The sequence below is a fragment of the Nannospalax galili genome, unplaced genomic scaffold (genome assembly GCF_000622305.1).
Source record: "Nannospalax galili isolate Female #2095 unplaced genomic scaffold, S.galili_v1.0 scaffold559, whole genome shotgun sequence".
NCBI lineage: Eukaryota > Metazoa > Chordata > Mammalia > Rodentia > Spalacidae > Nannospalax > Nannospalax galili.
This window is the reverse complement of record NW_008343479.1, coordinates 1,490,259-1,505,789: the sequence shown is the minus strand read 5'-3', so window position 1 is coordinate 1,505,789 and position 15,531 is coordinate 1,490,259. Positions and strand designations below refer to the sequence as shown.

Here is a 15,531-nt window from a genome sequence, read left to right as displayed (position 1 = left end):
AGGTAGATTTGCCACCCAGTGATGAGGTCTAAGGCACTGTGATTTTAGCAAAGCAACCCTATATGTTAATGCATCTGACATTTGTCTAGAAACTAATCAGAAAGTGAAGGGTTAGTAAAATCTACATATTGCCCAAATATCAGATGCTATTATTTGATAAGCAAAAGAGGCCATTCCCATTGGTGGTATTTAAATTATGAAAAATCCCTTTTCCTCTGTCTGTTTGAAGGACTGAAACTTGTTTGGCAGGTCATAACCTGGCCAAGCTAGTGTTCTATGCCCTATAATTACTAACTGAACATCAGTACTATCCAAAGACAAAGCAGGGTGAGGAGGGACAGGATTGTTTTTCCTTCATACTTAAGTTTTCCTCAAGAAAGAAAGAAAAACGGGGGAGGGGTGGAAAACATCAGCTATTCCTGTTTTGTATTTTCTAAACTAATTCAGAAATGGAGCTAAATACATTGGTGAACAAAGATATTCAAACTTAATATTTACTCCTGCGTGATGGAGGAAATGGACTTAAGGGAGCAACTACAAATTCTTACACTTCAACATGAAGCAAAGCAGATATCATATAAAATGGCAGCGTATTGTCCTGATAATAATGCCCCAAGAAGAGTTCTTTACCTTTTTCTTGACAGAGAGAAATACAGAGGGACTAAAGGAAGAGAGTTTAACGCCTGACTTTCCACATCTACATCAAATTGCTTTGGCATATTTAAGAGATAAATAGACCCAAACAAAATCTAAATAGCTTTTCCTTCTCCCTTTTGGAAGCTACAAAAATGGGTCAGGTCTAGAAATTATTAATTCCCTGGCCTGAAAAGTTGAAATGTTTTAAAATAAGATTTCTTTTCTGGAGGATCAGCTTTTTTTTTTTGTGTGTGTGTGTGTGTGTGTGTGTGTGTGTGTGTGTGTGTTTTAAGGATAACACAATTGTAGTTCTCTAAATCTTGGGAACTATATTGTACAGAGTGGAAGAAGAACAATTTCCTCAGGTTTTTTTCTTTCTTTGCATCACATAAAGATAAATCATGGTTTGTCGCTGGTTTATAAAGATATTTGAAAAGTATTTTCATTAGAGACTGCCTTTTCATATGCACATCTTGATTGCCCCTTTGTCTAATAAGATGGGACAGTTCCACAGAGGTAAGTCTCTTTTCAGGGGTACTCACTTGGGTGATCCTAAGTAGTGCTCAAAATGTTTTTATGAATCCATTCCCAGGGTGGGGTTCTCCATCTGTGCTAGAAGAATAGTTTCCCATTTCATCAGCCGTAAGATTAATCAAACCTCTCAGACAGGTAAGGGGCTTTTCTAGCCTGTGACTGAGCACCAGCCAAGGCCACTACTCCTCTGGTGTCATTTATTCCTCGTATGGGATGACTGAGTGGTATGTGCTGTTTAATTTGCCTCTTATCAACTCCAGGGAGCAGATAAGAAGCCTGATGAATGACTTTCGGGGGGAATGCCTACTAACTTACAGATAAGATCATTTTATAGGTTTCCAAGATTAAATGCAGATTTGATGTGGAGAAAAGGTATTTTCTGTCAGTTGACAGATTTTTAACTTGAAGCTAGAGAGAAAGGAGAAAAAAGAAGAAAGCCAAGAATGCTCCTCGCACAAAGGCAAGCTTCCTATGGCAGTTCAGCTCAAGGGAAGGGTTGTGATGTGGGACAACTTCTAGAATGTACCAGAAGGCCTCCAAGAAGGATCTCTTTTTTAAAAAAATAGTATCAAAAGCCTTTTGATGAGGATATATTAATCACAGTAGTACAACAGCTTGGGAAATCCAGTCTATCAATGGTAAAGGCCAAATTTAGAAAAAAATATCAACGATCCATCAAAGAGTATTTGTTCAGACATTTCAAGGTCCTTCAAGAACATGGGCTGGTTGGATTAGAAACTTCTGTTACATCAACATACTCCTGGCAGATACTCAATAAATGTGAACTGGCAGAGACACTGTTATTAAATTTTTACTTACAACAACCTCTGCCTCTATGGGATGTACATTGTGGCCCATGGGAGAGAGGGTTTTCCTAAAGATCAAGTCACCTCTATACACCACTGAATTCTAAATGATATGGTCTCAGTTGACATTCTGAACCCAACAGGTCCAGGGATATTTTGAGTTAATGTAATGGAAACCAACACTCTCTGGGGAAATCCGCTGCAATGTGCTTCTGCACAGCTGTCTGCTCTATCAGTGGCCTTTCCCCACAAACTTCATCACAGTGCGTATCACATAGAAGACCTGTGGCTTCCCACAAGATGACACAGAAGATGCGTTCATGCTCCTAATGACCTCAAATACCACAGTTCACACATGGCTCTGCCACTGATAGACAAATGGCCCCTGTGAATTTCCCTGGATGTTTTTTAACAGAGGCTTCAGTAGTCTGGGAGAAGCAAGCACTAGCAAGCACTGGGTATATACCCAGATCGGACACTCTCCAGCTACATTGCTTTTTGCAAGTCACTTAATGATTCTGAATCTCAGCTTTCACTTCTAGGACAGGGCTATTAATAACCTTCTTCCCAGGGCTGTTCTATGTGTGAAAGCAGTTTGTTAGCTCTCTCAGGAATTTTATTATTTTAGAGCTGAGAAATTCACCCCTAGTGGCTACCCAGAGACAGATAGCAGGTTATGCCTATGGGGCTCTCAGATTCAGAGCTGGGGTAGAGAAGGACACAGTCCTTTTCTCTCAGAGACTAATGACTGCTAATGCCCAGGGCAATAGCAAAAGAATTTATACATTTTGTCACTGCTGAAGTCAGTTGTCAGCTTGACACACCTGGGAAGAGGAAACCACCATTGGAGAGTCGCTTTCACTGGATGAGCATGTGGGCATGTCTGTGAGGCATTTTTTTGATTACTGAGTGATATGGGAGGGTCCAGCCCACTGTGGGTGGTGCCATCTCTGGGCAGGTAGTCCTAGGTTGTGTAAGAAAGCTGAGCACAGGCCAGGGGAGCAGCAGTGTTCCTCCATGGTCCATGCTTCAGTTCCTGCCTCCAGGTTCCTGCCCTGAATTCCTGTTTGACTTCCCTCAAAGATGGACTATGCCTATGATGCAATAAACCCTTTCCTACCCAAGTTGGTTTTGGTCAGAGTGTTTTATCCCAGCAATAGAAAGCTAGCCAACATACATTTCTACACAAAACTTAGCACAACATATGTCTTTTCTTAAGAATGGTATCCTTTCATATCAAACAAATTGATCAGAAGTCTTGAGTTTTCAACAATTCCACTGTATTTTGCGTTTGATATTTTCCTTGTTAGAGCTGGGGATTATAAACTGAAATTTCCTAACACTTTTAAAGCCATTGTCAGTAGTTCAAATACATGGAACATATTGGTCATGAGTCAGTTACTAAGGGAGGACATGAGGCTATATAATAACTGTCAGAACAGTTTGTTTTCAGAATAAGAAAGTACAACCAACCAGACGTGGTGGCACATACCTTTAATTCCAGAACTTGGGAGGCAGAGGCAGGTGGATTTCTGTGAGTTTGAGGCCAGCCTGGTCTACATAGCAAGTTCCAGGCCAGCTGGGGCTACAGGGAGACGCTGTCTCAAAAAGGCCTTATGTTTAGGGAAATTTACTGAAGAAGAAGAAGAAGAAGAAGAAGAAGAAGAAGAAGAAGAAGAAGAAGAAGAAGAAAGTACAACAGACAAAAATCCCCCAAATTCTAATATCTGATCCTCAATTCTTTTGACTATTTTAGAAACACTTAAAGTATTTATACACCTCAGCTAAAAACCTAGCAGGACCCACAGTAATCACTAAGTTTTACTGAGCAGCCTGAAATGGAAAGGAAATATTTTGGGGGTAAAGCTATTCATAAGAGCTGACATTGTCATAAATGAGAACAGTTGAAGGAGTTGGTGATACCAAACTTAGGCAAAGATTTAGAATTTACAATGGTTTTCTGTAGTTATCAAGCTACACTGGCTTGTTTAAGCAGAACTACACACTGGCCAGATCCAGGAATATTTGGGATTATAAGAAAACAACAAAGAATTCAGATATTTATAAAGCTGATGATACTGTTTACCTAGGATAGGTGTTTGGGGTCAACAAGACTTCCCCCGCACATGGTGACATTTATATTTCTAGTAGAAAATTGTGGTTCTAGGATTGAGAACTGAATTTAGAAGTTATGTTCAGAACTAATGTGTTGGTTGGTTTTTTTTTTTTTTTATCAATTTGACACAAACCTAGACAAACCTGGGAAGAGGAAATCTCAGTTAAGGAATTTCCTCCCTCAGACTGGCCTGTGGGATGTCTGTGGGGTATTTTCTTGATTGCTGGTTGACACAGTAAGGCCCAGCCCATTGTGAGTGGTACCATTTATGGGCAGGTGGGCCTGGGCTGTATGAGCAACAGCTGAACAAGTCAGGGAAAGCATGGCACTAAGCAGTGTTCCTCTATGGTCTCTGTTCAGTTCCTGCCTCCAGCATCCTACCTTGAGTTCTTGCCTTGGCTTCCCTAAACAATAGACTCTAATTTGTAAACTGAAATACACCCTTTCCTCACCAAGTTGCATTGGTCATGGTGCTTATCACAACAGAGAAATAACCAATATAGCTAAGTGGATGGAATACATTTTTAGGTATTTAAAAAGGCTTCTGTATGGGCATAGGTAGCAGGCAAGTATCAGCATTAGATGAATAAAGTTTCCTCTAAGTGACTGGGCATCTTGGAAAACATAACTCAGGCATTCATTCTTGCTTACTACCAGAATCTTAAAACATTACAAAGGGATTAGTTGTAGGAGACCCTCATTCTTTAGGAATATTTGTATTATGCTAATTTTAATTTTTCACAAATGCTAGAAGTAGATGTTTATCAGCATATTAAGAGACGGCTATAAATTGAATACCAATCAGAAGCAAGTAGCAAAAATTTGAGCAATTTTGTTCTATAACCAGTCAGTTGGATAAAGTGTGTCTTTTATATAGCACTCCACAAAATAAGTCATATGTATGTTGGCTAACTAAAATACTGTATAAAACTTTTTGTATAAGAAAGATAAAATTAAAATAGAAAAGTGAATCAGTGTCTTTCTTTTCTGTGTTGAATGGAAAATATGCCTGCAATCTATATTCTAAGAAAAATTTTAGTGATTAACCACCCCTTGAAAATATTGTGATTCAATTACTATCATGTACTAAGTGCTTCTATCTGTTAAACTTCCAGAAATTTAGTGGTTTCCACTGGCAAAAGGAAGACTATCATATTAGGTTTAATGGCATGGAATGATATGTTACCACTGACCAATAAATATTTTGTGGTCTGAATACTTTTGCACTGAAAACACAATCTCAACCTAGCCTTGGAAACATTACGTTGCATAGGTAAGAAAACTAGGTCAGTCATAAATGAAGAATATACTATGGAGTTCCTGATAAGAATTTGATGAATGCAGCTGAAAGACGATTGCTTCATTTTGTTCTATGAATAAACACATCTGAAGATGTATGACCCCGTAAAGGAAGACTTTCTGGATGCAAAAATCTATTTTCTGATACTCCCTCCATAATGCAATCATAGGGCTACTTAAATTTATAAAAAATCCAAATACAACAGCATTGGGAGGGCAGAATGTGGAAAGAAAGTAAAGCAGAAGGGAGAGAAAATAGGGAGAAGAAAAGAGCAAGGGACGGAGGGATAAACATTCTCACTAATCACAGTAGCCAGCCAGGTTTTGTTTTTGAATAAGGTCTGAAGTAAAGATATGCTAACCAAACAATAACCTTTTGAGCAAAGTTTCATTTCTATTATCTGTCAAGTAAATAACTTGCCCTGAAATATTCATGGCTGCACAACAATAATAACTTGCTCAAAACCAGGATTCCCAACTGTTCATTATTAATTCAAACAAAAGTACAATTTAAAGATGTGTCTGGCATAAGGATGTTCTTCTAATTTAGGGACCCACGAGGTCCTTCCATAAAGTGAAAAGAGCATGTTAAGATGAAAAAGTTCAGAGCTTACTCCCTCTCTTGTATATCTTTGAGACTTGGGGTTTATTTCTATTATTGAGCAAGAGTCATAGTAGTGTAAACAGAGTCTTTAAAAATAAGGCACAATTATGGATTGTTATTTTATTGTCTCCCATGAAAGTGAACCAAAAGAACCATCCCAAGAATGGTCTTGAGGCACATTTTGCAGAGGTATGTCTGTTTCAGTTTGCTGGTTTCCTACAGATGGCTAAGGCAGGGGTATGGAACACGCTGTCATATTTCATTCATAACACACATGTACTGTAGCTCTAGGCAACAGATGGACAATCACTTGTTTAAACTACAAATGTGAAATACTAAGGTAGAATGGCAATATTTCTAGAAATGTATATTAAAAATGCCTTTCCAAGCCAAGAGGGATGGTGAGAGGCTGTGAGGTTACATCAGTGTTTCCCTGATCTCCCTAGCAGCTGCCATCATTTTCCCAACACCCTTCAAAACTTGATAATGGAAGGATCAGGGGGCAACCGACACAGATTTGACAAGAGAAGCTCAAACCATATCAAATGGAAATAACACTGTTATTCCTGACTGGTTCACATTAATAGGATTCGTTCTAAGTAGGAGGATGGTTGGCAGTTGTGTTTTCAGAGTCCCATCTATATTCTATTCACCCTCCATTGCACCTCATCAAGAAAATGCTCTCTTTTCCCCTGGATCCAAATACAAAATACTTGTTTTAATGTGGTTAAAGTTTTATAATCTTTAAAAGTCCACTATAAACATATTTTCAGAATTTTTCATAGAAAACAATTAGTGTTTTAAGTCCATTTCATTAATCAGTATATAACTCATGAAGCACTTTTCTGATAGAAATAACAATGTATTAACTTTAGGAAAATAACCCACATCTTTGAGCTGCAGAGACAGCAGCACCTCATTAACTCAGAGGTCTTATAGAAGGATTCGTGATGTATTCTTGAATTTTGAAGGCAATTTTGTTTGCCTAAAAGATTCTACATTGAATCAGTGAGATGGAGACCCAAGCAGTTAAGAAATCTTATTTTAGACAATAGGTTTCCCTATGGTAAGGCACTTGCCAATTTTGTGCAAGGCCCTGGGATCCATCCCCAACACAGTAAAAAAAAAGAAAAGAAAGAGAATATTATTTTGGAAGGTTCTGCAGAGCCCAAGGCATAGTGGGTTCTTTTCCTTTTCTGTGTATCTCATTTTATACAGAATTACAAAATATTTGTGCTCTTGATATTTTTTAAAAAGTCTGGTATATTTTCATAAGTTTTCTGTTATAGACATGTTTTTTCTACTTATATACTTAAATGATAATAAGATAATATATCAAAAGAAATAAGTGAATAATCATTAAGGTAATGTGAACTTTTATCTCTATAATAGGCAAAATGTTATGTAACTAAAACAGTAAAGAATAAAGGTGTCAAACGATTAACAGAAGAAAGCAAGAATGTAATATAAATCATATATTGAAGAGATTGTAGAATAAAGTATGGTAGGATCCTTTACTTATTAGACCTTGTGAAAGAAAAACATCTAATTCTAAATACTTCTGTATACATGTTTGTGCACATTCATTATTTGAAAAGTAATGAGTCTATATTAAAAAGAAATTTACTTTAAAAATCTTTGGTAAAGATGCTCTGAGGTTATGTGATAAGAATACACTACAGGTTGTCAGCAAGCAGAGCTCTGCCAGCAAAGCCAGGGTCACGGGTCTGTGGCAGCATTTTCTTAAAACTTTCAGCATGTAAACATTTGGCTACATAAGTAGTTAAATGTGACAAAAAAGTAGGATGTTTATTGCTCTATAGCTTAAATATTAGATAAAATCTTCCTTTATTAGCAAAATTTATAGTAATGCGACTATAGCTCCAGACATAAAACCTGCCCCTCACTAAACTGGACTCCGCTTTTGGCTTAAAGATATTTCATGAAGAATTTCATAGTGAACATGTTAGTGAGTCAATTCAAGCAGGCTGTATTACCCTCTCAGTCATCTAACAGTCAGTGTCACCCAAGGTCATCAGCACAGTCCAGCTTTGATATGGAAAGAGGAGTTGATAGAGACTCACCACTGTACCCTAAAACTCACATTCTGCCCCTAAGTGACTCTCATTATATTTCCCATTACAAGAAATATAAGATCAAAGTAACAAAAACAAGGTAAGAACAAGACAGCAAGAGAAGCTCTTAAAAAATAGAAACTTTGGTGGTTCTAACACAAAACTGTTTAGTGATAAAAGTAAATAAGTCACAGATTGACTTGAATGAACTGAGGAGCTGGGGTGACACAGGCTTACGAATTTCTTTTTCTTAAAAAAAAAACACACTTTTATGACACTTCTATTCAAGTAAAATGAATTTAACTAGAATTCCTGAGGCATGGGGTTGCAATTTTAAACATGTACAAGTAATTTGAAAAAAAATTTTTTTTTTGCTCTAAATGTTAAAATTAAAACTGTCAGACTAGAAAATCATCACATCATGAAGGTTTTCAAAAATGATCCAGAAGGGCTGGGGGGAGGGGGGTGCAGCAGAGTGCAGGCTGAGCATGCCAGGCCTGAGTCTAATGCCCAGCATTGCACAACAGAAGTAAAAAAACAGCTGTGGACTTAGAGAAATGTGACAATGTTTCTATGGGTGTTAGGGAGAGAGGGATCATTATATTATTATTTATACCTTTTTGTATACTTAAAGTACTCCATAACTTAAAAGTATATACTTGTTGAAGATCTAAAGAAAGGGTTATGAAATCTCATCCTGAGCTATTAGTTTATAAGATGGCGAGTTGCTATTGCTAAGCTAGGTGTCTCTCCTTAAATGAAGCAGGTGAGAACTTAGTAAATGTAGCTCCGCAGCTGGCAAGCAAGTGTCTCACTGGCTAATAGAGTTTGAATAAAGATTCTAGGCACAGAGATTCTGCATATTTTTAGCACAGAAAGACAATTTTTTTACCCAGTGATTGTCTTTAAAAGTGTGGTGTAAATGTCACATTGATGATATGAAAATGTCTCCTGCAATATGTAATTTGAGTTGCAGAAGGATTATGAGCATAAGAAAACTGGCTTCACAATCTTTCCCAGCTTTTCTTTCTTTTTAAAGTAAATGAAACAAAATTACATAACTTCATTTTATGTGCCCTGATTTGCAATTGTCAGGCAGAAAAAAAGATTTAGGTCTGGGTCATTAAAAAAGGAAAAAGGTAAGAATTTGAACCCTTTTATAGTTATCTTTCTGTACAGAAATAAAGTTAATTGTGATAATTATGTTTGGATATTATGGGGAAATTTACAGTATTTCTAAGATGAAGAGTAGGACAGTATTGGAAACGTTTCCAATGCAAATCTGTCTGTATTATGCCCAGATAGTGTGGAAAGGAAAATCTTAAGGTAAGATTATTGAGATAAAATGAGATTGTCAAACATACCAAACATAGGCTTTGTCTAGCATAGTCCACCTGCTTTCTTTTGCACGGTATTGAAGTTTGGTTCCCTTTCACCACTTATTAGCTAGTGGCCAATAAACGCTAGAGCCTTGGGCAGTGCGGCTTTTGAATTTGGATAGCTGTAAATTAAATTTGGGCTCCTTTTAATTTATGTATTTTCCCAAACAAATCCTTAATTGCCTACCGCGGATGATGTGCACCTTTTTTCTCCAGGAGACATGAGTAGTTAGAGCGGTGGGAACATGTACTTCAAGACCCAGCAAGAGAACTTTTATAATCACAGGCAGTGGAGGGAGAAGTAATAGGATGAGACTTCCAGCTAAAAGCACCTGCGGGCTGGCACATTCACCCAGGAAAAGCCATGTGACAGCAAATACCACACTAAAAATCTATTCAACCAGATGAAAAGTGAGACAAACATGGGGATTAAAAGTTACAGGAATGCAGAAGTGAATGGGATGGAGCATAATCGGTGCAAAAATGTGGAAGCCCTTGGAACAAAGGCTCATCAAGGTTCTACGTGATTAAATGTGAAATGTGTATTTGGTAAGAACTTAAATCTTAACATCTATGTGCTTTCAAAGAAAGGCTAACAGCAGATGAAGAACAGAGACTATCCCATCGCTTGAAAGCTTTGCCTCTATTTTCCTATTTCTTCTCTTCTCTTTTCCTTGTGTTTCATTCTTCACGGCACCATGCACAGAGCAGCTCAGCAGGCTACTGCATGCATCTACAGGTCAGTGCTCGCCTTCGCGGTCAACACCCTGATGCGGGCTGAGTTGCAGGTCTTGCAGAGGATGTGTCCATCCAAGGGGTAGCAGCCTTGGTTATCTCCTTCAGACAGAAGTCCACCACAATCCTAGGACAACGAAGACAGTGGAAGGGATATCAGTGGAAATGTGAAAGTCCATGTGGGAAATCCAGATTACTGAGCTTTCTTTACAAGGCTTCCATAATGTGACCATGTGCTACCTTACCTGTTTCACATACCACTAAGTGCATGCATCCCATCTCCCAGTATGCAACAGCAGATCTTAAATGAAATTTAATTAGCGATAAGGAACATAAATACAAATTGTATAAAATGACTCTTCTAGACACTGGATGTGAAGCCCTGCACAAGAAGGAAAGAGCAGGTAGTACTTTGCTCTCCCCAAAGCAGCAAGGACAAATAAAGATCCCTGAGGCATCCTTACCCTGTGTCTTTTGCCTAAGGATCTCTCCAAAAGAACAGACAGGCAGAAGAATGGAAGTTTTTGGCTATTTCTATGCAAAAGGAGATGATTCTCATTAGAATTTCCCAATGGAAAGGCTACCAATGGCATTTTTCATATTTACTGCACTTTTAGTAAGGACACACAATCCCAAAGATTGGGGGGACCTAGTAGTTTGTTGTACTTTCTATGAGAGAGTCCGGTGGAGAGGGACAAATGGGAAGCAGGCTCCCTCACTGCCTAGACACTGCAGATAAGGCTAAAGGTCATTCTGAAAATAATTCATGCATTTTCTACCTATGGTCAAGGCAGATTCTGGATGTGAATGCACTTTGTAAAGAATGCACAGAGCTACATAAGTGTAAAGGGTTGCACTACTATTTATTGTATCTGTGAGGGTCCATTTTGTAAAGTGTTAGCAGCTGAACACTGGTTCTTGTCTTTGGAGGAAATGGAAATGTCTTTGGAAAACAAACAGTACTGCATTTAGCACTGTGTGCCTCTGCTGACTTTAGGGGGTGCTCTAACAGGCCAGTGCTGCAGCAAAGCTGACTGCTGCTGTCTAAAGTGGAAAGGAGACGGATGAAGCCTTGACAAGTAGTACAATTTTGGTATAAACAGGGCTGGTCCAAAGTGCAACAGCAGCAATTACGTTCTACAGGAAACATGACTCTGCCAAAAAGAACCAGCGATGTTTCGTAATTCTAGAGGCCTTCATGAAACTAGGGGATTGAACTAAACAAAACATTTTCATCGCAATAAAAATGGCTCTCATGGTTTCAAGCCTCTGTGTGTGTGAATATGCACATAAGGGTCAGAGACTGATGGCTAGTGTCTTTCCTAAGTCCATCTCCACTTTAGTTTTGAAGACAGGGTTTCTCACCGAAGCTGGAACTCAGTTTGGTTCAGCTAGATTGGGTAGTCAATGAGCACCAGGGATCCATGACAGGACCCAACAGGATCCCCCTTTCACCACCACCCCCAATGCTGGTGTTATAGGCATATAAGACCCTGTTCTTAATTTTAGCATTAGTGCTGGTCATCCAAACTCAGGTCCTCATACTTAAATGGCAAGCACTTCATAGACTGAGCTATCTTCCCTGATGAGTTTCAAGTCTTTAATGGGTTGTTATATCTATAGTCACCTGGACCCCATGAAAGATTCAAAGTTCACTGTGGCATGGTCTAGACAACTAGATGTTTAGAACTGTAGAGCGCAGGGAGTCTACACAGGAAAAGGCCAGGAGCCAGTAGGAGGTGATTTGCCCAGTGTTATTCAGAGTACCTGGCAGGGTGAGAACAAAGATTCGCTCTCTTCTAATTCGGTGTTCATCCCATTTTATAGCTTTATTTCTAAAGATTCCTAAATTTGGCACACTGGGTCCAAGTCAAAACCTATTGGTATGCACGTGGAGTATGTGAGGAATGCTGGGAGGCCTTACTGAGCCTCCATTTCTCCTCTAACATGATCTCTAAAGGGCCTCTATGCTCTTACACCTTCATCACTGGGTCACTGGAAAAATGACTACTGGACATAACTGTTCTCTTTACTTCCTCAACCATAAAGCCTTGAGTAAAAGCTGTTCGTTTTTTGTTATTTTTTTTTTTTTCATGTTCAGCCCGGAGAGGCATACAACTTGGGCTTTAGGGCAAAACAAAGCACAATTCACGAAACAGATGGTCAGTTATAGCCAGGGCAGTGATTGGAATAAACAAGGTCCCAAGGGACCTTCAGTGTCTTGCTAGCCTGCATCCTCAGCATCATCTGTTTGGACTATGAATAAAGAATAAGAAAGCCTGTAGGAGAAGGGGTTGAACATTGCAGCTCCTAGAAGAGCTAGCGGTGAAAAAGAAAACTCAAAGGAGAAGGTCTGGGTAACTTGTAGAATGAAGATGAAAAAAAATTTTAAATGATTTTCTCAATCTGGTACCCTTCTGAAACTCAAATGATATCTGCCTACATATCCCCGAGGCTCCAGCTGAGCACCTCGTCTCACTTCTCGCCTGGGTTACGTCTGCTTATGGATTCCCGCAGCACCCTGAACCTGACTTGCCTATTGCTCTTAGTACTTGTCTGATTTCCTAGGTGCTGCATCAGTGCTGGCTAGTGTATTGATCAATCTCCATGACTTTAAACAAGAAGCTCCCGCCCCTCTGAAATGCATGAATTATGAATTCTCCTGCTTCGCACTGGGTGCAGATGGCCCCTCTGCCCATAGAAGCCTAGTTCTATACCATAGTTAACTACATCGTCAAAGTCCAAAAGTAAAGATTCAGTATAATAATAATGCCATTCCCACTAATTTTGACATATCATTTTGTATTTCAGTCTCACAAACATATCTGGAGAGGAAAGAATTTGAATCCTTCGTAGAGAAAAGTAAAGACTGAGAGGGGTAAGGTAAGTTGTATAGTGTCGCTTGCATTAAATTCCTGTGTCTGAGCTACATTCTGAGTCTGTTAATACGGGTGCCAAAGTCTTTTCCAAATTGAATGACTACTTTGCTTACAAACACCCATCTCAGATGGGTTTTCCACACTACCAGGTACTGGCAGAACTTGGGGCCCCCACACACCTCACAACGGTAGCAGTGCACGTGGAAGTCACGATCCAGAGCCACAATGCGGACAGTCTCCTCCTGACCCGGGGCTGGCATGATAGGCTCCTTGCACACAGAGCAGCGTGGGGCAAATTTCCTGAAATGGCAGAATTCTGGTTAGATATTGAGTTCAGACACCGACAGAGTGGTGGGGCACAGAGGGTAAAAAGTGTAAACCCTGAGTCTAAAACCTGGTCTGCATTTCCTGTGTGACCTTGACCAAAAGAGAGAGTGAGAAGGCTGAGGTCTCTCCAGATGGCACATACTGTGATAGCTGATGGGGGAGGGGGGTTGCTTTGCATAAAGACCATGCAGGACTCTTTAGCAAGCAGTATTTGACATGCAGTGTTCCTGTGCATGGATGTGGACTATTTCCTGGGTGTGGCCTGGGCAGAACCTGTGAAACCAAGGTCCTGTTGGTGTAGCTTCTGCTTCGAGATGTTGGTGTGCTTTTCTCAGGCCCTTAGCAGATATGACATTGGGATCTCTAGAACCTCTCTTTTGAAAATACATCTTGAATTCCAGAACATACATATACATAGCTCAAATACATAGCTTTTCTAAATAGCAGGAGTTGGCAATTTTTATATATATTACAACAAACAGTGTGGCAGAGAATGCATTACTTATATTTTGTTTACATTAAACTTTGTTTTAAGAGAAAAAAATTAGCATTGTCAATGTCATTATTGTTTAGAAGATTTTAGCACTATTAAAATATGTGTGTGCGTGCGTGTGCACGCACGTGTGTGTGTGTGTGTGTGTGTGTGTGTGTGTGTTTGAAACTACTGGTGAATTTTGGTATTTCTTAATTTGTTATTTGTTAATATGGCTTACAGTCCCTAACATTTTTTTTCTCTTAGCAGATTAATAGGCTAAAAATATGGGGTATGGATCCATTTATATTTTCTAGAATTCAGGGACAGCATTTGTGAAGGTGTGAAATAGGACATAATTTGAAATGATATGGACAAGAACTGAAGACATTTTTAAAAGGCATATCTGAAATTCCAGTACTGAAACACTGAGGCAGGAGGATCACCTTAAGTTCCAATGCAGTCTAGGCTAGAGTGGGATCCTAGGTCAAAAAAATAAAAAAAAAACACCTTCTAGAATTCAGGGACAGCATTTGTGAAGGTGTGAAATAGGACATAATTTGAAATGATATGGACAAGAACTGAAGACATTTTTAAAAGGCATATCTGAAATTCCAGTACTGAAACACTGAGGCAGGAGGATCACCTTAAGTTCCAATGCAGTCTAGGCTAGAGTGGGATCCTAGGTCAAAAAAATAAAAAAAAAACACCAGAGGAAGGAGAGAGAGAGAGAGAGAGAGAGAGAGAGAGAGAGAGAGAGAGAAAGGATGCAAGTAACTCAGGTTTTTCATGGTAATAGTTTTAAGATTAATGATGTTAAAATTTATCTACTTGTAGTGAGACTTAAAAGGAAATAATGATAGTAATCTAATACTTTGCACAGCACTTTATGCTTGTCAAAGCATTTTTACATACATTATACTTTCTATGTACATATTAATTTTCCTGGCAGCACCCAAAAGGCATCTGTATGGCTGTAATCTAAAATAAATATGAATTAAGCAGCAGATCGATTGATTGCAGTGAAAGAAAAATTAAAAGGATCATGGTACAATTGCAGCAGTAATCAAGGTTGTTATAATTGATATTTTATGCAATAAGTTTATATTCAGTGGCAAAAAATTGCTTTGGATTACCTGAATTGCTTTGGATTTTTGAATCTGGGTCATCAGTAATGAAACAAGAAGACTTCTGATCAACTGCAAAGTTTCCTTTTCTCCACCTCACTGGGTCTCCAAACTGCGTGGACAGAAGGTGCCCCAGCTTCTTCCACATTCCCCTCGTGGACTTAGTGCTCCAGGATAAAATTTCCTTTATTTACCTTCCTTATTCTGGTAGTAATTATTTCTGTCTCTGGCTACCACTATGTCTTGTTCAAAATGAGAAATTTGAACAATGTGTAATGACATGAGTCATCTGCCATATTTTTCTATAAGAAAGGTGCTATTGAATTTTATGTCTGACCCCAAGATCCTTCTCTTGAAAGTCCTAAACTATGTTTTTGCTAGCTAATCATTCTCTTAGAAATCTGTCTCATTTCCATGATTGGAAAAAGCAAAGTAAAGAGAGAGAGAGAGAGAGAGAGAGAGAGAGAGAGAGAGAGAGAGAGAGAGAGGGGCTGTCACTAGGGTGTTTCTAGGCTGGTATTGCAAAGAGAGTTTGGAATCTC

At 38.9% G+C, this 15,531-nt stretch overlaps 1 protein-coding gene across 10 annotated transcripts in view; it reads right to left on the bottom strand.

Annotated features, from left to right (window-relative positions):
• Positions 1-6,692: 6,692 nt before the first annotated feature.
• Lpp (LIM domain containing preferred translocation partner in lipoma) overlaps positions 6,693-15,531 on the bottom strand; it is a 684,300-nt gene continuing 675,461 nt past the window's right edge. For all 10 annotated transcript variants that reach the window (XM_029566751.1, XM_017799795.2, XM_029566752.1 and 7 more), the window contains 2 exons: positions 13,243-13,363; positions 6,693-10,311 (listed from right to left, as the gene is read on the bottom strand). In XM_029566751.1, the coding sequence (XP_029422611.1) occupies positions 10,183-10,311; positions 13,243-13,363 (250 nt within the window). In that variant the 3' untranslated portion in view covers positions 6,693-10,182. The remainder of the gene's footprint in view (positions 10,312-13,242; positions 13,364-15,531) is intronic.